General features: G+C 40.6%; 1 protein-coding gene across 2 annotated transcripts in view; it reads left to right on the forward strand.

Moving 5' to 3' along the window:
* Ptprg (protein tyrosine phosphatase receptor type G) overlaps window positions 1-25,322 on the forward strand; it is a 707,393-nt gene that overhangs the window by 489,797 nt on the left and 192,274 nt on the right. For both annotated transcript variants that reach the window (XM_078038562.1, XM_078038563.1), the window contains exon 5: window positions 3,707-3,802. In XM_078038562.1, coding sequence (XP_077894688.1) covers window positions 3,707-3,802 — 96 coding nt within the window. The remainder of the gene's footprint in view (window positions 1-3,706; window positions 3,803-25,322) is intronic.

A 25,322-nucleotide genomic window follows, 5' to 3' on the forward strand; every position in this document is an offset into this window, starting at 1 on the left:
TAATAACTATACTACAGTTCTCTAAGAGAACATCATTATTCATAGAATTGACACACATATATTCATTGGTAATGGGATAGAGCATTTCCCAAATGATTGAGGGGGAATAAGGAGTGAGAGTGAGTGAGTGTGTGTGTGTGTGTGTGTGCCCACGCGTGTGTATGAGAGAGAGAGAGAGAGAGAGAGAGAGAGAGAGAGAGAGAGATACGATGGTACCAAACATAAATAGTTGACAATACTCAGCATGCGCTATATGGACTAGTTAATAAAACTTTACTATTGTATTCGCCAGATCTTTTTTTTAGTTTTGTTTAGCAGTTGGGTTATTTGAGAGTAATTATGACAGTGGCTTTTACTACTTAAGGTCTCTAACAGCCAGCCCAAACACCTACCAAAGATGGCTTTGAAAAATATATTTCCTGCCTCGGTCTGGATTTCTCTTTATCGAGAGCAACCAAATAATGCCAAAGTCCGGTTCACTCAGCCAAATCTCATCTCCTTATTTACTTTCATATTTCTGAGATAGCTTCAAATGTTAACATAATTCAGCAGGCTACAACTTGAGAGAAACAGCAAGGAAAATTGATATTTCCGACCTGTGCTTCTGTTCTCTTGATGAGACATTTTATTATCCAGGTGGGTGGAGCCCTGGCTCAAACATATTTTCCAAAAGTGCATTTCCTTACCTAGTTGTAAATGAAAATGCCCTTGAAGAGGTCTTAAAGTATTTTGTATCACACACTATTCAGGTGATGCATTAAACAACGCCATCCCTGTTCAGGGGAAAAAGCATAAGAAAGCCATCTGTGAACCTACTTAATTTGAGAGCCTGAGTTTTAAAAGGAAAGTGAAGTGTAATTTTCTCAATATACTTGTGTGAAGTTTCTTTCTTGGGTGACTAGCATTGTACCTAAAGCAATTCACCCAGTATTATGCTGTTTTAATCTGTACCTCATCCAGTGGAATCCATCGAATGGATTCATGATGTCTAAAGCTGTCCAAACCTACACACAACACATTTGTAAGAAACTGCCAGAATAGGTGGGCACAGTCTTAAGAAAAAGAATTTGCTTTAAGAAAAAGAAAATCTCCCAGAGGAATTAACCCGTTGTCGTTTAGATATGAGGTGGCCTCCAAAAGCTTATTTGGAAGACAATAAAAACATTTGCAGAGGTGACATGTGATCAGTGTATTAATCCTGATACGGGTTAACTGGGTGGTAACTGTAGACAGGTAGGGTAGAGCTGGAAGAAGTAGGTCCCTCAGGGTTTGTATTTTGTTGATATAAGCAGAGGTCACTCTTTCTACTTGCTTATTGTCACATTCTGAGCTGCCTTCCTCCACTACACCCTTCTGCCATGATGTTCTGCTTCACTTTGAGCCCAGAGCTATGAAGTCAGCCATGTATGGACTAAGACCTCTAAAACTGTGATTCCCCAAATAAACTTGCTCTCCAAGTCATCTTGTCAGGTCCTTTGGTCACATTGAAGATAACCCTGAGTAAAACACTAACCTTATCTACTGAGGTACCCAAATTTCCCTGGAAACATACCAGATCTGGGCTACCTGATTTCACTCTTTGGGGGGGGGGGGAATAATGATATTATGTTCCTAGCATCTTGGTTCATTCAGTCATCAGGACTCTATTACCCTTGGACCTGTGCCTCACCTAGTCACTCTGGGGCATATTTGCTTTCTGGGAATTTGTTGTCTAATGTCAAATCTCCAAATTCCCATCTAGGATGAGGTTGTTCAGCCAATTACAGAAGATGAAATCATGTCATTTGGAAAAGTGGTAAAATATTTAACGAGAAAGGAGATCTGCTTTTGTGTTAGGAATATGGTCATCCTGGAAGATTCATTAGAAACCCATTCTTATTAGAAATTTCAAGATGTCTGCCATATAGTCACTGTAACCAACAGCGGCCATGTTGGTGGCCTGTGGAACACTGATGAGATCCACCTGTGGTGCTGTTGTAGGGGACAGATGAGGCAGGGCACTGAAGATAGCAGGAAACAGTTTTATGTGGGTGCATCCAGGTTCAGAGGACACAACTTTTGCTGTAATCAGTTAATACCCTGAACCCCGAGTTCAAGTAGTTTCATAACTTGATACCCAGCATATAAGGGGAGAGGCTCAGAAGTTCCCAGTCTGCAGAAGTTCACATAAAGCAGCTTTTTCTTTCACTGTTCTGGGCAAGTTAACCCTTCAAGGACAACTCCTGAGAAGGGGAAAGCTTCTTCTCCCCTTTCTTTCCTCCCCCTGCCAGCTGTTACCATGGAGCCCATTTGATAGCTTCTCTTATCTTAGAAATGTAGACATCTCTGTGAAACCCAGCTCCAGGCCAGAGGCCTTGTTAAAGGATCTGCCTTATTATTATTATTATTATTATTATTATTATTATTTATCATCATACTTTGCATTTGCAAACACACTTTTACAAACTACTATACTGGATAAATGTTTGTGTAAAACTTAGTAAGAGTGTGTTCAGCACCTGTAGTGCCGATTTCTTCCAGGCCAATAGCTAAGTAAAATAGAGAAACAGAAAAATAGGAAGTTTAACTACATTGAACTCTTTTGTAGAGACTCTTATGCTGATAGTCCTAAGAGCAATTATGGTGAAGATTTCTGGAAAAGCTCAATTAAGATTTTCTGTGAAAAAAAAAATTTAAAAAGATTTCTGTGAATAAGGCAGTGTCACTACAGTGCTATATGTGACACCAACATGTTGGAGTCTCACAACCACCCTACCAAGTGGAGATACTTGACCTTATATGGAAGGAACCAGATACTGGCAAAATGGCTTTCCTAGGGCAAGCTAGACCTTTCATCAAATAGTTGGTCTCAGGGCAATGCTCTGTGCTCCACTGTTGTACTTGAAACCTTTTTCAATATCAAGGTATATTCAAGCATTCGACTTAGTGATATTAAGTTGATCCATTTGTGTTTTGCTTTTTGAATAAGCAGCAAAATATAAGAAGAGGTATTTTATTTTATTTATTCTGAGAGCCCCTAGAATTTACATTGTATCTGATGTTTAATCTTAGGCAACAACTTACTGTCAGATTCCTGAACCACTGTTTCCTCGCCTCTAGCTGAGTATAGTAGTGTCTGCCTTATCTTCCTAGGGTTGCTAAAATAATTAAGTGAAATAATATCTCAGGTAGCTTTTTGCAAACTATAAAATATAAAGCCTGTTGTTATCATTCCTCTCATATTTCTTTGTGGATTTACTGGAATATACGCTTTAGGTGATTTCTCAAAGCTACTGAAATACTCCTTCAAATTCCCATTTGTATATATGCAAGTTATTTATAAAAGGTGGCCCTATTTGAGTATGAAAATTTTAGCATGTGACTGAATCTCACAAACTTAGTTTTCTGCTTCAAGGTATTTAACTCCATTAAAAATTTGCATCTGATTAGGGAGATTGACCATGACCTGGTTAGTAGGTAATGAGAAGGCATTGGTATGATTTGTTTTGGAGCAGTGTGAATGCATTGTAGTTACATGAGAAGATGTGATGCATATGGAGGGGTAAAATCACACAGTATCTGGTCTCTGCTCTCAAATACTTTAGCAAAGAAAAATATGAATAAATGGCTAAATCTTAATGGGGAATATGGGTCCATCACACGCTTCTCTACTTATGTGTAAGTTTGAAAAATTTTCCTAATATATTTTTTAATTGTTGTTTTACAGATGCAGATTTTCTTTTACAATCCAGATGACTTTGACAGCTTTCAAACTGCAATTTCTGAGAACAGAATAATTGGAGCCATGGCCATATTTTTTCAAGTAAGTTAACAGTGGCTGAAGTACTTCAACCAAAGAGTTCTCTGAGTATTTTTTTTTAATTCGTCGAATTGTTCCGTGTTTAATGAATGCATCTGTTTCCTAGTTCACACCTGTCTAAATGAAAGATATTTCATATTGTCTAATGTGTGATTTAAAATGTAAATAAGTATGTTTAGAAACATAATGAAAATTTTTGCATGAATTATTCTGATTTTATTGCTACTTGACTGGTGCACAGATTGAAGAACACATTTATCATCTAAGTTACTTCTCTGCTGAAGCCTTTTGAACAGGTTCCTCCAGCATATTAAAAGGCTGCTGTTAAAAAAAAAAAAAAAGGTGGTTTTCTTGTGTTGTGAGCAACTTTAAAACTTGACATTACTTGCGACTAGATTAATAAATAGCATCAGTCACTTCTCTAAAGAGACCCCTTTTCTTTCCCTCCCAGAAATCACCATGGTAACCCAAGTTTTTGTTCAGACTCTTTCCGAGTTAGTACATTGGTGAACTCCTAGCCTTCCTTTCTCTTTTAATGTGCTTATGGTGATTAATGCTCATAGCTCATAAATCGATTATGCACATAGAAGCCAAATCTGATGTCCTGCCATAGGTGGTGATGCCCAGGTTTTTAATAAGTTAAATCTAATTAAAGGACTGTGGATCAGTGAGTGTCTTGACCATGTTCTGCTATGAGACATGATGCTTTTTTGTGTGTGTGGAAGGTAATTTCAGTAGTAGCCACATGATTTGTTCTTCCATCTTAAAATGTGCCTAAATTTTTAGAAATGCAGAGTTTTTCTTTTTCTTTTTCTTTCTTTCTTTCTTTTCTTTTTTTTTAAATTTTTATTTTAAAGCAGGGGCTCACTAAATTGCTTAGGGGCTGATTTCAAACTTGTGATCCATCTGCCACAGCCTCTGAAGTCACTGGGATTAGAGAGAAGTCCTGCACCCAAGCAGGTGTTCCTTTTACCAGGGATCAGTGTTGGAAAACTGTGTCTTCCTGACAGTTCAAAGGGACATTCATTAAAGGCCTCAGACTTTCTCCCACATAGGTCTTTCAGGTCTGCCTTTTTGAGTAAGCCTTTCTTGAGATGGGGGCATTCTAGTATATTAATTTTACTGCCCTTTCTAATGGGTGACACATGATTGACAAGTCTCTTTGTTGCTCACCTCTCCCTCCTAACTACCTCTCTCCCTTCCCTTGGAAGAAAACTCCAGTGGGAGATTTTATGCAAAAATGTGAGAAGTCTAGTATTGTGATGTCAGAAACTTTTGGTTCTGTTATGGCATCAAATTTTAAATGTTGGGTTCAGTTCTATTGATGGGCTATGAAATCATTTCATTGACTCCTGACAAGCATTTTAAATATAATGAAATAGAGAACATAAAATGGGTAAAAAAAAAAAATTTGGAAAATAGCAACATACATTTCACATAGTATGGATAATTTTTTAAATTAGTTTTTTAGTTGTTTAACATAGTAATGCATACCAGGTATGTTCTGGGTCATGATATAATGTTTTATTTTTTTAAAAAAATAATAACAAGGTGTTTTATTTGCTGTGGGTCTTGGAAGTTTGGGAAGTTCTCTGTTTATGCTGTATCTTGGGGTGATCTTCCCATTGTTCTTGAACGCATCTCTTTTCTCTTGACTTTCATGAACCACCGTTGAGTATCATGTTGAAAGAGATTATTTTCTTTGGGGTAGAAAGTATTTGCTTCTGATTCTCACCTCTTTCACCTAACAGCTGCATAAAGGTAATGTCATTTAACCTTCCCAACCTCAGTATTCTCATCTTTAAAGTGGGGATGACCACTGGCACATCATGAAGATTATAATGGTAATTGAACGAGTTACTGGTATGATTCCTGGTACATAGTATGCTCTTGGTAAATGCCACATGTTCTTTATCACACCATCCATCTGTTTCTGTGGGCTGGGGACCCTAAGATGTCCATGTGTTCTTTTCATGAGCAGAAGTATATTCTGGCACTACCCTGTTGGGAGATGGCCTGGATTCATCAGCACCCTTCTTGTTCCTAAACCATGATTGATTTGCCTTTGATAATACTGGCATCGTCTAAGCCACTTGAAAACAGTTCCCACTTACCTACCTAACCCGAGTTTTCTGTCATTTCCCTCTTGCATTCTGCTTTTTATGTAGCTGAGCCTCTAATCACCTCTCCCCTTTCTCTGTCACACCCATCTATGTCCAGACCAACCACGTCCTACTTTATCACTTTTCTTATACAAAAAATAAAAATTTTAAATGTTTTTACGAGTATTGGAAGGACTATTTCACAGCATGCTCTACCCAAGTGCTTTCTGTTTTTTTTTTTTTTTTTCCAGCTCTATAAACACTTGTTAAATATAAGACCAATTAACAGTCTTGGACAGGCAAACCAGCGAAATACTTCACTGTGAAATCTGGGTTTTGAATTTTTAAAGAATTTCTAGGACAGGCCTTCTAGTTTGCATATGAAGAAATTTTAATGTGTATTTCACTTGTTTGGTCCTTTTCTAAAATTTGGCTTGCTATTCTGTAGACACAAAATAGAGGGCAGATAATAAAAACTAAAACAGAATTTTATTTAGACAGCAGCTGTGTTGAGCTACTCCCTTTGTTTTCCTTGTAAGTCAGTCCACATGTGTGTTTATACACTTGGGTTCACACTGTGTCATGCAATGGAAAGAAAAAAAAGTATTATTGTTATTTTAATTTGGCAGTCTACTTAGTTCCCATATTTTAAGATCTTTGTATTTTGAATCTTTCTGTAAGAATAAGTTTGAGAGTTTGATATTTCTCTCCAAAGTAAAGAAATCTTTATATGCATGTATGTGTGTATGTGTATGTGTATATATTTATATATTCCAAATTCAAACCTGGCATCTTAAGTTTTGGCATTAAAGAAGTGTTTATTGTCTATTCAGCACAGGGTCTGTGCCAGAAATGGTGGTAGTTGCTACATTAAGTGTAATGAACATAACAGTCTACTAAGACCTGTCACAATCCCTTGTGACAATGACTGAAAGGAGGCAACAGAGACCTTCCTTTACCTCTAAAGCGGCTGGAGACTGACTTGGTGTTCAAAAACCTACATGTTCATTGCCCAGGGTTTCATGATGCAAATGGCCCTCAGATACGTGTCCAGGCAAGCCCAATTTCCATGGAGATCTTGGAGTCCAGGTGTTGACTGACACCATACCCAATAATGATTTTTTTTACACTTTCAGTTTTTCATTGTTTCTATTTTCTTCCTCCCCCCACCCAATGTATATTTATTGTTTGGGGTAATTTTGGTGCTCTCTCTGCCTTTTCTGTGATGAGAGATGATGAAGTTAGTCATGTTACCTGAACACTTTAAAAATCACAAACCTGGTGGGCACATGGTCGACAGAGGAACCTGATGTTGGCCTAGACTCGAGGTCGCCTGCTTGTGGCTTATAGGCATGATGTGTGGAACCTCTTCAGTGTTTAAAATTCTTTTCTTCAGTTAAATATGGGAGGTTTGACCTAAAAGGATCTTTATGATCTAGCAGTGACCAAGATCAGAGTGCTGGCTGCGTATGGTGGAGGGGGTGAGGTCTCCAAGTGGGCTTCTTCATTCAGCATGGACCTGGCATGAACCCTGGCTACTGTGAGTGGCAGCTGACATTTGTTGGAAACAGAGTTGAAGAGCGGTTGCAGTGTGGAAAGGTGGTGAGCCAGGATCCCTGTGTGAACACTGGGACGGAAGGAAGGACCCCTCCTGTGGTGGAAGGTGGAGAATCATGGCAGCCACATAGGGTTGTACACCTCTTGGCCCACAGCTATAGAAGGTGAACTCAATTCATAGCCTCTGTTGAGTGGAATATTCCTAAAGTATGACAGTGTGTATGGAGGAAGGGTCACCTTTAAATTTTTTTTTTCAGTTGTAAATGGACAAAATACCTTTATTTTATTTATTTATTTTTATGTGGTGCTGATGATCAAACCCAGTGCCTCACACATGTTAGGCAAGCTCTCTGACACTGAGCTACACTCCCAGCCCAAATTGTCACCTATTTCTAGTCTACACAAATCAGCTTTGTTCTATCAGCCCTCTTAAAGTAGGATAGGAGATAAGAGTAAATTTAAAGGATTTTTAATAAGAATTAAATTTGAAATAAACAACTGGCAAGGAATCGAGGCATTTGTTGTTACGCTACTCAAGAGAATGAAGGCACGTTTAGGTGATTAATATGTGTGCAAAAATTAAAATAATTGTGTTTTTTTTTAAAGTAGAGTCTCCATTATTCTTTCCTGTTAACTTGATTTGCATTCCTTTAGAAATGGAAAATACCAGAAGCTAAAGTGCTCTTTGGAAATATCCTATTATTCTAATATCCTACATGGTTAAATACAGAAACTGAGGTTTACATGAAATTCAGTCAGTGGGATAATTAAGCAATTTGTGGAAAGATGTATTTTGCTTTTAACATAATTCACAAAAAGATTTAGTTGTCTCTAATTTAGTTTATAGAATATCCATTTTCAAAATGGCCTTCCCTTTTAATAGGCCTATATTTTTTAGACCCAGGCATGATCGTCATTCTTTGAATTGAGTTCTGATTGTTTCTCTCTTCCAATCTGTTTCTTTTACCATTTCTCATTTAACACTCTTTTGACCATGACGTCTGACCATGCCACCATGTTGATGGGTTTGAAATCTGTTGCTTGTAGAAGTGTGGCATCCCTGTTCTACAGGTTAACATATCTGTGTTTCTTCATGAAGAATATTGATTATCACTGAGTTCATGATTTGGGGGGAAGGTCCCATCTGTTTCATTACCCGATTGTGATATGAGTACTCAACATTTATATTCATGGAATACATGAACCTCTGGAATAATAAATGCACAATTGTTTCAGATCATCTACATTAAGAGATTTTTCTCATGTGACCTTCTCTCTTTTTGGGTGTAGTTACTTCTGTATCTTTGATTCATATGCAAAGATATAAAATTATTATGATATCTGTATTTATAAGCATAGTTAATAAGTCCCTCCTTCCCCCACACTTTCTTTCTTTCTTTTCTGGATTGAACCCAGGGGCACTCTACCACTGAGCTACATCCCCTCACCCTTTTTTAATTTTTAATTCTGAGACAGGGTCTCACTAAATTGCTGGGGCTGGCCTTGATCTTGCTGTCCTCCTGCCTCAGCCTCCCTACTCACCAGGATTACAGGTGCGCCACCACACCCATCAACAGGTGTATTCTGACACAATTCAGAAATAAATAAATTGCATCTGCTTATAGATCACCTTTTTTAAAGTCTATCTTTTTAACAACCCATCTCCAGCAACTCCGTTGATCTTTTCATTTCTCATTAGTGTTTCTGGTTCTACTGAGCTGAGCCCCTTTTTGTTAGTATTTTTCCCTTTCTTTTAAATTCTACCCAGAATTTGACTGCAGTCCATTGGTTTTCAGTAAGTCTCCAGAGCCGCTTGCCCTCTCTTCATTTCTGTCATTATGTTGCCGTTTCAAGGAAACTTGAAGACTCAAATGTCTCACAAGTTGCTAACCTATTCTTTATACCCCGTTGTCGCTACAGACTGCTTAATTCTTTTCCTCCATCTGGAGAGGCTTCGTAATTAAATGAAATGGCAGCACCTGGGATTATTTATAGACATGGAGAAGGCAGGAGGAGTTCTCGATGACTCATCCATCCAGAGCTGGCAAGGGAACCTCGGTCCCCACTTCCCTGCCTTCCCCTCTTCCACACCCGCCTCTCGAGGTAGATGTGATTTGTCCTTCCTTTGACCTCTGCTGACTCCTAGCATCTATCTGGCACTGAACCTGTTACTGTTCTTGCCTTCACAGCCTTTATCCTCTGAGATCACTGAGGACCAGGTTTGCCTGTCACTGTGTCTTTTGCTTGTCCTTAACACTGTGACTTGATTGTGCAAATACTTAACTGACCTTGGTGGAAACATGTTTAGACTCTTTTCACCTGAGTTGGACTGAGACATGCTGATAGCCTACCCATGAAGGAGTTTTCGAAACAGGGACATGGAGAGGTAGGACCTGAGAAGGCTAGAACTTAGAGGTCTGCATCTTGCTCCTCTTCCACCCACATTTCCCTAACCCTCACACAATGGCTTGCTGTAAGGGTTCCTCGGGAAATATGTGCTCAGGAGGCTGGAGTTCAAGGAAACTTCTCAGGGTCCTGCCACACCATGAATGACGTGTAGTTTTGGAAAAGCACCATCTAGATGGATATGCAAACATCATCTCCCCCCCCCCAAAAAAAAATGGTGGTTTTCTTGAGATGGGTAAGGACATTAAACATGAAGGTACGCATCTGATGAGTCATTAGGATCACTGTGACCCAGGACTTCATGAGGTCTAACATTTTGAAGGAATGTTTTTCCATATTTATGTTTGTAATTGTGAAAAAGCAACAGGAATTTGGGGGGACTGAACCCGGGGGTGCTTTACCACTGAACAACATTTCCAGACCTTTTTAATTTCTATTTTGAGTCTTGGTGAGTTGCTGAGACTGGCCTTCAACTTGCGATCTTCCTGTCTCAGCCTCCCAAGTAGTTGGGATTACAGGTGTGCACCATCACGCCTAGTGAATTTAACAAATCTTAAAGTGGTATGGAATATTTTAGTGTCAGGAATATCTGGGTAAAGCCAGGTACTGCAGTGCATGCCTGTAATCCCAGTGGTGAGGGAGGCTGAAGCAGGAGGATCGCCAGTTCAAAGCCAGCCTCAGCAACTTAGCAGGGCCCTAAGCAACTCAGTGAGACCCTGTCTCTAAATAAAATACAAAATTACAAAATAGGGCTGGGGATGTGGCTCAGTGGTTGAGTGCCCCTGAGTTCAACACCTGATACCAAAATAAAAAAGAATATGTGAGTAGAGGCCCTAATGAAATAGTGTTCTCTTGAGAATATTTGGGTGTGTCTGAGAATGTTTTTATAAAGTTTCTCACATGTTATCACTTATGGGTACTTAATTCGTCATGAGCAAAAGACTGAGGGCTTGCTGCATACTATGTGATTTATTCCTCCCCGGGACCCTTCAAGATATTCTTTCATTTTACCAATGTGGAGGCTGATGCATGGATTTTCAGTAGGCTCATTTGCTAGTTCATTTGCTCATTCTTCAGTATCTTACAGGCACCAGGCTCCGTGAAAATTGCCACGGTACCCTTAGTCTTGTATCCTGCCCTCAGAGTAATTGGGAACCAATAGTGTTTAGAAGGGGTGGCATTTGAATTCTTTTTTTTCAGAGGTGGCCATCATTTTGTCACTGGGAGATGTGGAGGAGGATAGATCAGGTCAGGCAGATAAAATATCAAGAGAAGAGTGTAAGAATTGTACCTGGTGTATATTTTTACAATGATAAAAATTTCATTCGGAGAGCATGAAGTTGCCTCATTGAGAATTTAAAAATTGGACTCTCTCCAGTTTTCTTCTGTCTTCCCCTCCCCTTTTTGAAAAAGCAAAACACAGCATGAAAGCAGAAATTATTTCTTTTATTCATGGTGATCTATTTTGATCTTTCAACTCTTTACACCTTCCCCAAGAAGTCTTTTCTTGTTGTGTTTTTTTTAATAAATAAACAATATACATTTCATGATTGTTATATATAGCTCTAAATTCCACCTGCTTCTGGTGGCGTTGTGAAATCAGGGCCATTGGGCAGGGGGAGAAGGAAACGAATTTGTAATTTTACCCATTCCCCCCCCCCACAAAATACACCAATATTTTTGATTCTCAGAACCTGTGAGTCTGTGTTGAAGAGTGGTGGCAGATTATGTATTCCTTTTTAGACTGCTTTTCAGGATAATTGCAGTAAACTAATATGATCTTAATTTATTCCCTTCCAGTTGCTGCTATTTGAATATCAACCATTCCCACATTTTCCCCATCCTTGGTTTTATCTAGTTATAAATTCAATTCTTTCACTACATTACCTTGAAGTGCAATTTCAGAATGTTTGGGGCTGATTAAGAAGACTTTTTTTCATATACACACACAAAAATTAAAATACATATGTTCCAATTAAACTATTTTAACAGCTAATTGATTTCCTAGGATTTACCATTAAATGGAGGCCAGAGCTCCATTATATTCATCTGAATATTCAGATGCAATTTTGGAATAGATCTGTGCATACGCAACACCAAATTTATTGCCTATCAGGTGTTTCCATCACATCTCCTGTCTACAAATGGCCTGTATTTCAAATTTCCTCTCAGTGGACATTTCAGAGGACTGTTTAATTATTGGCGAAGCATTACATAATTAAGAGACTGTGAGTTCTTTGGATGTGACCATGTGAAAATCTATTTTAATTAAATCATTGCACTTCAAGGGCAGTTACCAAGTACTTTGCTGCTGTATATCCTTGGGTGTAGTTTAGAATTCTTTTCGTCTTTAGCTCTAACGCCTATCAGATTCTGACTGTCCTAGTCTTGGAGAAGATCTTAGGCACTCTGTAATAATCCACCCTACGACGACAGCTAATGAACCTGGCTAGATGGTTAGATGGTTGACCAGATCCTCTAGCTCTTTGCAGTCTCCTAAGCCAATAATTTGTATTTTGTAACTCCTGGTACAGTTGTGGCTTCTTCCTAAGCTGTGACCTCCCTGGGGCATGATTTTGCAAGCTGTCTAGCTGATGAGAGTCTTGAGAGGACTCCACACAAGCCTCCCACATTTAGAGGCGATTGGCGATTCTTCACACCCCAACTCTCCTCTCTTCTTAGTAGAATGTAAACACTACTGATAAGTTATCACTTATGGGGATTTAATTTGACATGAAGTTAAAACTGAGGGCCTGCCATATACTCTCTGATTTATTTCTCCCTGGGATCCTTCAAAATATTATTTCTCTCATTTTACAAATGCAGAAGTAGAGGTATGGATTTTCAATATAAATTACTCAAAATTAAACAGGCCAATAAATATGGGAGCCAACATTTCAAAGCAGCAGTGTGTCCCCAGGGTATGTGCTCTCTATGGAGAACTGAATCAGACAGTTGGATTTTCTGTTGAAGAGGGTGAGGGAGAAGTATATCGGGTTGTACCCTTATTGTCATGTTTTTATAAGCGCTTTAGGGCCTCTTCATTTTGCAGATACTAGAAGAGTTACTTTCTTATAACTTAAAATTATGTTTTTGTTCTTTTGTCCTTAAGTGAAAATACCTTTGATCCTAAATTCTCTTCTGCTTGTGCAGGTAATTATTTTATGTATTTGATGACGGCTTTTTTTCTTGAGCTTCCTTCTTTTCATGAAAAAGACTATAAAGAGTATAGACAGAGTGGTGTGATTAGATAAGAATAGCAAACGAACAGGGTAACCATTGCAATGGTCGTTCATTAACTTTTTTTGTGGCCATGGTTCTCATGGGGGTGGGGATGGGACAAGGGGTTTAGTTCCCCAGGGGACACATGGTCATGTCTGGAGGTGCTTTTGGTTGTGACACCTAGAGCAGAGGCGCTCCTAGCATCTGATGGATAGAGATTATGGAGGCTGCTGTGCCCTGCAGTGTGTCGTAAAGTCCCTGCAACACAGGATCACCAGGCCCCACATGCCAGTGACGGCTGAGAGTGACAGCCTCTGCCTCATGGTCATCTGCTGCATGAACGAGGTCACTAGAATGAGAGGGACTTAATCTACGCTGTTTGGTTTATGTTGCAGTTTAATGGGACATAGGACGAGCCAACCATCCCAGACCCAAGAAGTCCACTGGTCCCCGCAGCCAACTTAGACAGTAGGAAGTTCAATGTAAAGTGCAAAGATTCACCTGCTGACGTTTTTAAATCTTGTTTTATTTCTGAGGATCCTTGTTTGTCTCTATGTCCTTGAATCCCAGAGCCCAGGCGGTATCTGTTCCCAGATTGCAATAATTTTTGAAACCAGCACCAATATAATAGACAGTTCACGTAGGTTTGGAAAAGTAAGCAAAGGTAAGAGCATGTGCAAATGCTTTTGAACTTGGTATCAGGAAGAACCAGCTTTGAAAAATTCAAGGAAACTCTCTTATGGAGTTGCACGATACTGTTCCCACCACATTATAGAATTTTCCTAGGGCAGGACTTTAAAGCTGTTAATGCTGGTTTATTTTAGGGGTTTGTTATTGACTCTTCTGAACTCTTATATTTCCTGGCCAGGTAGACATTAATGGCCATAATAATAATAATAATAATAATAATAATAATAATAATAAATATTATTATTGCTGCTGTTGTTGTTGTTATTATTATTATTATTTGTACCAGAGATTGAAACCAGGGGTGCTTAACCACTGAGATACACAATATCAGCTCTTTTTGTTTTTATTTTGAGATAGGGTCTCTCTAATGTTGTTCAAGGTCTTACTAAATGACCCTGGCCTTGAACTTGCAATCTTCCTGCCTCTGCCTCTCAAACTATTGGGATTACCAGCATGCATCACCGTGCCCAGCCAGGGTTATATTCTTTATAATTTTGTGTACATCCTGATACTACCTTCCTTCAGTGCTCTACACAGCATTGACCATTTGAGAAGCTTGCAGTTCTCTTCTGATTTTATATTCAGGGTTACATTGAAGCTACTTTGTTCTCTCTGTTGCGTCTTTAGTATGTATGGTATGTTTTGAAGTCATCTGAAACCCAGAGCTTTTGTTTTCGGTATGTTCCAGGTGATGTCTACCTATCTCTGGGTGTCCCTATAGCCCATGTTCCAAAAGCAGATGTCACGTGCACCACATAGATTATATTTTAAGACGGGTTTACAGAGATCTTTCCAATTGAGTAAAAATCCATTCAACCATTTTTTTAATTGGTTGTTCAATACATTACAAAGCTCATGACATATCATCTTTCATACATTTGACTCAAGTGGGTTATAAACTCCCATTTTTACCCCAAATACAGATTGCAGAATCACATCGGTTACACACTCACATTTTTACATAATGGCATATTAGTGACTGTTGTATTCTGCTACCTTTCCTATCCCCTACTATCCCTCCTCCCCTCCCCTCCCTTCTTTCCTCTCTACCTCATTTGCTGTTGTTCAATTCTCTCCCTTGTCCCCCCCGCCGTTTCCCCTCACAACCTCTTCTATGTAATTTTGTGTAACATTGAGGGTCTCCTACCATTTCCATATGCTTTCCCTTCTCTCTCCCTTTCTCTCCCCCCCCACTCGTCTCTGTTTAATGTTAATCTTTTCCTCATGCTCTTCCTCCATGTTCTGTTCTTAGTTGCTCTCTTTATATCAAAGAAGACACTTGGCATTTGTTTTTTAAGGATTGGCTAGCTTCGCTTAGCATAATCTGCTCTAATGCCATCCATTTCCCTGCAAATTCTATGATTTTGTCATTTTTAGTGCTGCGTAATACTCCATTGTGTATAGATGCCACACAGGAGACTTGGGGAGAAACTGCATTTCATTCATGCATGTGTGTCTTAGTCCATTTTGCAGTCTATACCAAACTGCCTAATACTTGGTAATGTATAAAGAAAAGAGGTTTATTTGGCTCATGATTCTACTAACTAGAATGTCCAAACGATGTGGAACTTGTGTCTTGTGAGGGCTCCTGGCTACATTGCAACATGGCGGATGGCATCCCATGGTGATAGTGTGTATGTGAGAGTATCACGAGGCAGCCTGCTGAAGAGCTGACATGTTGAGGGGAGCCAGACCCTGTCTTTTATAAACAACCCATTCTTGTGGGAACTAATCCACTCCACTGAGAGGAGCATGAATCCCTTCACAAAGGCAATCATCACCTAGTCACCTCCTACTGCACCCCTCCTCTTAGCGCTTTTGCCACCTGTCATTGTGATTGCATTGGGTACCAAACCTCCAGCACATTTTGGGGGGCAAACCATATACAAACTTTAAATCACTCTTTATGATTCTGATCCCCAGGATCCCACTTGTTCTGGAACACCTTGATCTGGGCAGCACCATGTTGCCAGCTGTGACGTTTTTTAAAGACTGCATCTCCTGTGGTTTGTGATGGACTGGGAGACGGAGTCTATTGGGAGAACTCCCGTACTAGAAATACTTCATTCTTCTGGGCTTTTAATGTGCCATCAGTAAGCATCTAAATGTGGCAAAGGCACAGGGTTGGGGCTCACAACATTTCTTTATTTTAACTGTACAGATATCTTTAGAGGGAATTATTAATATCAAATTCCCCCCCACGCCCCATTTTGATATTTGTGGGAGCTTTCAAACCTACTTAGGCAATTGATTTATCTGGATACATGAATCTAGCAGATTCTATTTTTCTTAGCTCATGTGTTCTTGGAAAAGATACGTACTATGTGTATGCTCGTGCATCCGCCCGCCCGCAGGCAAATTGCTCCATAGCTATATATAAAATGATACAATAGAAGGGGCCGAGAGGTAACTCAGGGGTAGAGCGCACACTCAGCCTGAACCAGGCTCTAGGTTCCGCCCCCAGCACAAAAACAGAAACAATACAACTAGCTAATGTAGATCTTGTGTGTTTGGAATTTTTGCCTGAGATGATTCTGAGTTCTGTGCCCCTGGTAATTCAGATCTGGGGACATCTTTATCTGTATTACTGAGGTCCTGCTCCACTTGATGTTCTGTTTTCACTGACAGTTCGGCGTCCTTGAACGCCATTCTAATGAGGTTTCAGTAAAATATTTCTATTTTTAGGCACTCTTTAAAGGTGGCTGCCAGGCCACTAGTTTATTTATTTTTTTTAACTGAACCAATTATAGGATTTAGTGCCAGATGCTTGAAAAATACAACAAGCTGACTAACACGAAGCCACTTCCTAAATCTTTCAGGAGAGGAAATGAATGGTTAGGGTCATATTTGAACTTGGCAAGCCCAGTTACCACTACCCACCTTTTTTTCTTTTTTCTTTATTGGTAATAAAGCTGAAGTATTGAGGCTACTTTATATTTTGAATTTTACAGGTAAATGATGTCCTCCTCTCACTAAAACAGACCAGACAGGTAAAACTGAAAGTCCTTTGAAGAGAGGCTTTCAGTGTCTGATTCTCTTTGGATAATAATTTTACTGATAATAAGATATGAAGCTGGGTGTGGTGGTGCACACCTGTAATCCCCGAGGCTCGGGAGGCTGAGGCAGGAGGATCAGGAGTTCAAAGCCAGCCTCAGCAACAGTGAGGTGCTGAGCAATTCAGTGAGACCCTTTCTCTAAATGAAATACAAAATAGGGCTGGGGATGTGGCTTTGTTGTCAAGTGCCCCTGAGTTCAATCCCTGGTACCCCCAAAAATAAATAAATGAAATAAATAATAATAATAATAGTTGATGTGTATGAACTGTGCTCTCGTGTCAGGTTCTATGCCGATTCCGCAAAGCATTGTACGTAAATTATCCTATATAACACTCATAACAGCCCACCAAAAAGGGAACTTATGATTCCAGAGCCTTCCCCAGATCCTAAGAGTCCCTTTGATTATGAAATTGATGTCTGAGGATTTGGAGTGGTATGTCTGCTAAAATTCTGACTTAGTACTTCCTGGCTTGGTCCTTGAATCCTCCCCTCTGCCTCCATTCCTTTATCCCTAAAATAGAAATATTCATATCAGATTGATTGCTTGTGAATTTCACATGAGAAGGTGCATAGGAAAGCACTGTGGAAAAGTCTTTGAAGCACTTAATAAAAACTGACAAAATAATAGTAGTTTGGATATTGAGAAGACAGTGACAAGAGTCAAAATGCCCAAACAGAAGGGCTCACTTTTGAACCCTTCCTTTCCCCTGTCCTGAGTTTCAGCCTCAAATATAGCCACTGAAATAAGCACATCGCTCTGGACTGTCACATATACAGTGCTTTCTCCCAGATAACCTGAGATTAGGAGGAGGGTGCTTGAGGTCTCTGATTGCCTTGGCTGGGAGACAAGGTCTTAAGTGGCTGTTATTGGTGCTATAACTCACTAATTCAGGAGGAGGTAACCAAATTCAAATTTCCTCAAGGAACATCTACATGTCTCTTCTAGTGCTTTAAAGAGACGCTAAAGTAATTAGACGCAACACCTCGCATGGTGAAATAGATAGTTATCTAATTGAAGCAGCCAGTTGACTGGAAAGGGGCGAGTGACACACTGGTAGGGACCCAGATGCCTGCAGACGATCGTGAGGTCCCATAAGATCTTCCCCTCGACCCAAAGGGATCGTTTAATTCCTAGTCATGGGTGTGTTTGAAAGTAATAAACATGAGGAGTGGTGATGGTCAGATTATGTTGTTATATTGTGAGCATGTATGAATATGCAACAGTAAATCCCACCATCATGTCCAACTATAATGCATCCATAAAAAATGTGGAAGAAGAAAAATGTGTGGGGGAAAGAAAGGAAGAAAACAGAAGTCCTTCATGAGGTCTTATCTGTGCTGGGAATAAGGAATCTGTGATCTCTGAGTCACTGCTTGTTCCAGTGATGGATTTCATGAGTCCCAGTGTGGATGTGGGTGGAAGGTGGGATTGAGGGTACGAGAAGTGATGCCCTTCTGCTGGTGACAGTTTTGACTGTCTTTCCCTAGTCTGGAGGAACAAGATTCCCCCATCCACACACCCCTCTGTGCTTCTCTCTACATCCTTTCTCTTGCTTTTTTTCATATCTATGGTGTCCCATAGAGAGTGGCCAGCCAGCACAGCCACCAGAGAATTACTAGCATGACCCCTGTTACCATGGAGCATCCCACCCCATAATCCCTGGCCTGAGACAGACAGGTAGGCACATATGCATGCTCTACGCCCCTTAGGAAGAGATCTTTCCTTGTTTCATGTTGAGATTCTCAATCACAGAGACGGTAAATGAAAATAAGAGATAACTCAAGAGTCAACTTGGAGGAGAACATGGACTCTAGACCCCGATGGCTTAACTGAATCGCAATTCTGTTCATATAGAGTAGTAGAGATTGGTGAAATTCACTTAACCTTTGTGTGTGTCCATCTAAATGAGGATGCATCTGAAAAATGGGACCGATAGTGAGAGACCTTCTTGGGAAGGTTATTTTAAGGTTTGTGTGAGTTCAGACTGGTGAAATGAACCTGTGCTGAACCAGGGTCCTCAGTAACTGTTAGCTGTCATTACAATCTAAGCAGTAGTATGTATTGTCATAAATGCAGTGATAAAAATCAGTTACCAAGTACAGCCCTTGTGCCAAGGGAGAATCATTAACCTGCCTTGTGATAAAGAGGAAACGCATTTTCACCTGACAGTTTGTGATGTGCTGTCTGTTTTTTTTTTCTTTTTCCCTCTCTTTTTTCTTTTCCTCTTCCTCTCCTGAATCAGTGGGCTGAAAATGTATAAAATGATTAATCTCAACAGTGGCTCCACACTGGAATCACTGAGCAGATTTTAAATAACACTAGAGGCCCACCCGCTGCTGACCCTCCCTATTGGTGGGTTAAACATACCGTTAGTCCAACCAGAGATCAGAGATACTTTAAAAAAAAAAATCACATCTGCATTGAACGTGTATAGACTTTTCTTGTCATTAGTTTTAAAACAATGCAGGATGGCGACTATTTACATAATATTTGCATTTCATTAAGGCATATAAGTACTCAAGAGATGATTTAGAATGTGCAGGAAGATCTGCATAAGTTGTATGCCATTTCCTATAAGAGACGGGAGCACCCATGGATTTTTTTATTCCTTGGAGAGTCCTGGAGTCAGTCCCCCACAGAAACTGAGAAGCAACCGTAAATAACCTGGAGGTCCCCTGAACATCACAACCTGGAGGTCACCTGAACATCATGATTTTTTTATACCCAGGTGCATAGTGCCAAGTTGCGGTGCAGGTTGAAAATTCCTGGCACAGCCCTCTGCTCCTTCTCTACCCCAGCTAGCTCTATGGTGACTGAATCAGGCCTTGCTCTGGGAGTTTTGGTTTCTTTGAGACCGTGTTCTCAACTCCTGAGACCCTGCAGATCCTCCTTCCTGCCACATTTTGGAGTAACAACAGTGACCCATCCATTCTCTTCATTTTGCTGTGGACAGTTCCGGAAACTGATGGCAGGAAGTGCCAGTGTCTGTCTGTTGACCCCACTTTGTTTGATTATCAAAAATAGTAATAATCTCATAGGTGTCGGGAGCCTCTTCATGTCATTTGTCCTACTTCCTGGTTTGAGTTAGAGGAAACTCAGACATAAGATTTGATCATGATAAGGTGGATGGAAGGATGTGACAGGGACCTGAGGCCCTTTGTCTTCCTGTTCCTTCTTTGAAGATGCAGAACAGCCTGAGAGGGCCAGCCTGAGCCACTTAACCAGGCACAAGGGGTGAGGATTCTGGTCTTGACCTGGCCTCCTCTGGGTCTGTGGGCCTGGGTGTGACCTAGGAACTGGAGACACTGCCCTATCCTCCCCCAGAGGACTGCCTGGTCTGCTTTTGAGCAACTTAAGTACTAGGATGAACATAGCCTTGCCCTAAGGAAAGGCCTGTGGGGTGGGGGGAATGGTGTCAGGCAGTTGGAGGAAGGAGAGGGAGAGGATGCTTCCTGCCAGCCATTTGTAATTCCCACTTCTGGGGAGCCAAGGAGGGAGGGCCTGCAAGAGAAGAAGGGCTGACTCTGACCCCTCCTGGTCCTCTCTAAAGATGAGGAGGGGCAACCTGTGAAGTCACAACTTCTCTCCACAACTAACAAGTGAGGAAACCATAAAGCACAGGTGTTCTGTGATCTGCCAAAGCCAAGCAACCATAGAATGGCAAGATTTGAAGCCAAGACTTTCTTATCTAGAGACTCCTCCTCTTTTCTCAAGGTCAACATTAAGCTGCCTCCTATGATCCTCTAAATGACCCATCCAGAGCCCCTTTTTTCTTCCCCATTGTGGAGCTAGGAACCTAAAAGTTTTTATAATTGCTTTGGGGTGGGCACCATGGTGACCATACTGGGGATTTAAGCCCATTCTGAGGACTTTGAGGAAAAGTCTTTGGTAGGGGGAGAACCTGGTTTTGAACTATTCCCTCTGCCTATAGCTCCCTCCTGAAATTTGGATGATGCTAAGGTTGTAATGGCTTTTATCTAAACCTGCCTCCAGATTGCCACAATGTCCCATAAAAATTGGGCATTGAAGGCTGTCCACACATAGCCCCCGCAACACCCTTTGTCCCAGTGCTTCAGTAAAAGATGTCAGATACCTTGGGCTGCAGTGTTCCAGGCACTGGTGATATCTGCAAAGCAGCATAGTACCCAGAGCTAAGACATCCCAGCCTGATGTCCCCACTGAGGCCATCTGGAGCAGATGCTAAGAATCTATGCCTTTCATTCATTCATTCATACATACATTCATTCATATATACTGGGGATTGAACCCAGGGCTGCTTTACCACTGAGCTATATCTCCAGCCTGCACAGTTACCCTACATTTTTTTTTCTTGAGACAGGGGTGTTGAATGTCTTGCTAAGTTGATGAGGCTAAACTCAAACTTAGATCCTCCTGCCTCAGCCTCCAGAGTCGTTGGGATTACAGGCATGTGCCACCTTGTCAGGCTCTGAGAATTCATTTCTGTTCTGTGCTATGAAGGACATTTGTCTTGTGAGACTAGAGATTCTCAGGCCTCTCGGGAGGCAGGTGGACCCATTATCTGTTGAAACATTTTGGAAACCCCAAAATAGTTCTCCTCATCTTGGACTGCTTTCTGCCAAGAGGCTTTGTATTTTTTAAAAAATTTATTTATTTATTTTTTTAATATTCTTAGATCAGGAAGTCCAAGGCCTGCCACAAAGGGGCACTTCTAGCCACACACTAACTGAGCAGAGCACAATGGCAGTCCACTTTCTGTGTCTTTGTCTTCCCATCCCCAATTTAATCATCTTCTCTCTGGCTTTATAAATGATGCACCGGTGCACAGTGTTCCTCTGTTGAGCACATGTTTAAAACAAGGCCGGATACCCAGCCTTGTCCTGTGCCTTCAATTATATCCTTGTTAAAAAGCTTCCTTCAGAAATGCTTGGCTCATCAAGCTGTTTCCCATCAGCAGTTTTTGAGCAAACAGGCTCCGTGTCAGAGGGGACCCTGTCATGCATCGAAACTCTCAGTTTTGGAGGTTGTCAGAATTATATCCCTGGCATGGCCTTCCATGTACAAAGGATAGACGTCTAAAAGGAGATTTTTATGACTTGTTATGAACCTGACTGAGGAAGCACCAGGCTCTTTGGGGTACAAATGAAGATAGTTGCCTATTACATGTGCATGTGGGATCCTGCGCTCTTGATGAAAGAAGAGTGTTACCATCTACATCTGTCCAGCTAAGTTTAAGGTATAACCTGACCTTTTCCAGTATTCATGTGCCACATATTCCTTGTAGCCAAGTGTGCACCTGTGCTGGCACAGAGTGCACAGGTAAGAACATAACCATGTGGTAGTTGGCTTTGTGGATGTCCCAGTCTGTTGCAGGAAGAGATGTTAATCACAGAAATGTGCCAGTGGCCATCTAATTGATCTTGTGTTAAGTCCAGTGAAGGAAAGAGACAATTAGTCTTTTGAGAGCATGGGATGGAATCCAGTTTGGGGTCAGGCAATTCCAGCAAGGAATAAACAGTTTTTTGTTTGTTTGTTTTGGTACTGTGGATTGAACCCAGGGATACTCAACCACTGAGCCACATCCCCAGCCCCATTTTGTATTTTATTTAGAGACAGGGTCTCACTGAGTTGCTTAGGGCCTTGCTGTTGCTGAGGCTGGCTTTGAAATGGAGATCCTCCTGCCTTAGCCTCCTGGGCTTACAGGCATGCACTACCACACTTTGCTGATCAGGAGGTAGAAGCTGAGTGGTGCCAGTTTTTAGTCCCCAGGGCCTAGCACAAGCAGTAGCCCAGGGCAGGAGGGCTGAGTGATCCTAGGCCTGAAAGAAAGCCACAAGGATTGGATGGAGCTGCAGCATTGACCTGAACAGCATTGAAGGCCATCAAACTTGGGCTTTTCTGGGGAAGTCACTTGAGGGACAAATGTGGTTAGCATTTTGAGCAGATCAGGAGCCCTGGTGAGAGGAGAGGGCTGAGCTGGGGAGAAGCCAGGAGGATGCACTGTCATCCCTTTGTCATAAAGAGAAGAGATGGTAGTAGTTGGGACCTTGGGAAAAATGATCTCTTTCTATTACCAAGACTGTAAGAATTTTATGTTCTTATGTAGGAGGAAGAAAATTAGTTTCAGGCTCTGGGAGCATGCATTTGAAGCAACTTGGTGACTAATGAAAATAGCACTTCAGGAGTAGGGAAGCAGGTCAGACAGGCTTTATAAACGCTGCTCACGATCCGGCTTGTGGCAACATTCTTATTGTTGTTTTGATACTGGCAATTTTTCTGAGCTCACTTTTTACCACTTTTCTCATTTGATGTTTTCTCCTGTTGTATTTATTTCTTTCCTTGTTTGTGTGTGTTGCATGGTGTGTATCGAATAGGCCCTCTGTCTTCTTTTGGAGAGCTGGACAGAGGCAGGATTAGGATGATCTGTTCATGGGTGTGTTCTGCAGTGCATTATCTCCACAAGACAAAGTAACCAATCTCCATTGGAAAGGTTAATTTGGGGCTGGGGTGGTGGCTCAGTGGCAGAGAGCTTGCCTAGCATGTGTGAGGCACTGGGTTCAATTTTCAGCACCACATATAAATAAATAAAATAAAGGTCCACTGACAACTAAAAAAACAATTTTTTTAAGTTAATTTCACAGCCATAGGTTAAAACCCAGGAATTAAGCTTGTTGGGGATTTCATTAGTATATTTCTGTGAATAGATGTAGATGTCTAGTACATAAAAATTATAATTGTCATTCACAACATCATATTATCTCTCCACCCTCTGTGTTTCAGGACAGATTGCTAACCAGGCTGAGGCCTAAGTATAAATATCTGCACTAAAGAACAAATTCGGCCAGTTGGTATCTACTTGCCATGGCCCTTAAAGCCAGACACATTTCAGACTTGATTGCAATTCACAGTTTCAAAGACCTTCCATCTTGATTTCATTTCTAGTGCAGAAGGATTTTTAAATGCCATCCTAAAAACACAAAACAAAAAACTAACCATCTTACAGGTGAAATTATGGGCCAGGGCAGGTCATACTACTGTTTAGGAAACTGAGGCAGGAGGATCACAAGTTCAAAGCCAGCCTCAGCAACTTAGGAAGGCCTTGAGCAACTCAGCAAGACCCTGTCTCTAAATAAAATATGAAAAAGGGCTGAGGATGTGGCTGAGTAATTAAGCACTCCTGGATTCAATCCCCGGAACCAAAGCGAAAACTGAAATTATAGGGCCTGAGTATCTTAAGCCATACATGACTGCTATCACACACTTAAGCAAAGGACAAACTCAGGAGTCTTTCTGTAATTGATTGCCTCCTTCCACTTAGCACCATGGAGGAGAAAATGGTTGTAAAATCTCGAGATATAGAACAGGCCTTCACGGTTCCTGTAGCTCCTGCTCATGTGCTCTTTCAGGTGAGAAGTGAGAACAGGACTCCTGTTAAATGCTGTTCAGGATGTTCTGCCAAGTATGCCCTTACTTTAGACCCCTGACCTGCCCAGCCAATGGACATGTCAGTGACATTTCCAGGACAGCACTGGTGGACAGACTTCTGGTCTGAGCATTTCCATGGAAATCAGTGAACACTCATGAGTAATGGTGTGATTGGATTTACCCACTTGACTGATATGAGACTGTAAATTGAGGGACGCTCCCCTTTGGAGGGCAAAAGAGGACCTACCCTCCCCTAAATTAAAAAACACTACTGCACATAGTCCAAACCCCCCCCCAAATTCTAGATAATATACCTCATATGAAATAAACTTAAGGCTTTATACTGACTTTTCTAACATGATTAGAAAACACACCTTCCAAGAGTCCTAATAGACCCATAGTTAAACACATTGAATTATGTATATTAAATAAAAAGGAAATAATATTAAATTACCCATAAAGGGGTAAATACACATGAATGATCAAAAAGCACCTTAGACTACAAATTTATTTTCCTAAAAGATCTCTTCTGTAGAATTTCTGTTCCACTGTAGTCTTTTCTATTTTGAAACTTGGGTTAAATCAGATTATGCATTTTTAATACAGAAAAAAATGGTGTTTATTTTCCTCTTTGATCCTCATTCAGTTTTCTATTATAAGGCACACAAAGTATATTATTTATGTTTTTAGAAGTCTTTTAGTAGCATGACAAAGAGGCAAGCATGATCTCACGTAGCCCTTTCTAGGAGACGTGGCATTTGGGATTCTGAAATGTTTTTAGATGCACCATATCATAGTGATTGTGACATTCTAGTAAGCGATAAATATCTCAGACTAATAACTACCAGTCGTGCTTTATTTACCAGGTTTGAATGTTTTAGTAATTACAGTTTGAGATGCTGAAGAGATTTACTGATCCTGATTAGAGATTATCTTTGTAGATACAGAATTTTTGAGAGACTATACTTCTAATAAAAGAATAAAAAATATTGTAATATCGAGTTACTCTTCTATGGGGCTCAACAGTTATCAAGTTCCTTTTACTTGTTCTATTATTTGATCCATAGGATAGGTGGGCACGCAGG

The sequence above is a fragment of the Ictidomys tridecemlineatus genome, chromosome 2 (genome assembly GCF_052094955.1).
Source record: "Ictidomys tridecemlineatus isolate mIctTri1 chromosome 2, mIctTri1.hap1, whole genome shotgun sequence".
Lineage (NCBI taxonomy): Eukaryota > Metazoa > Chordata > Mammalia > Rodentia > Sciuridae > Ictidomys > Ictidomys tridecemlineatus.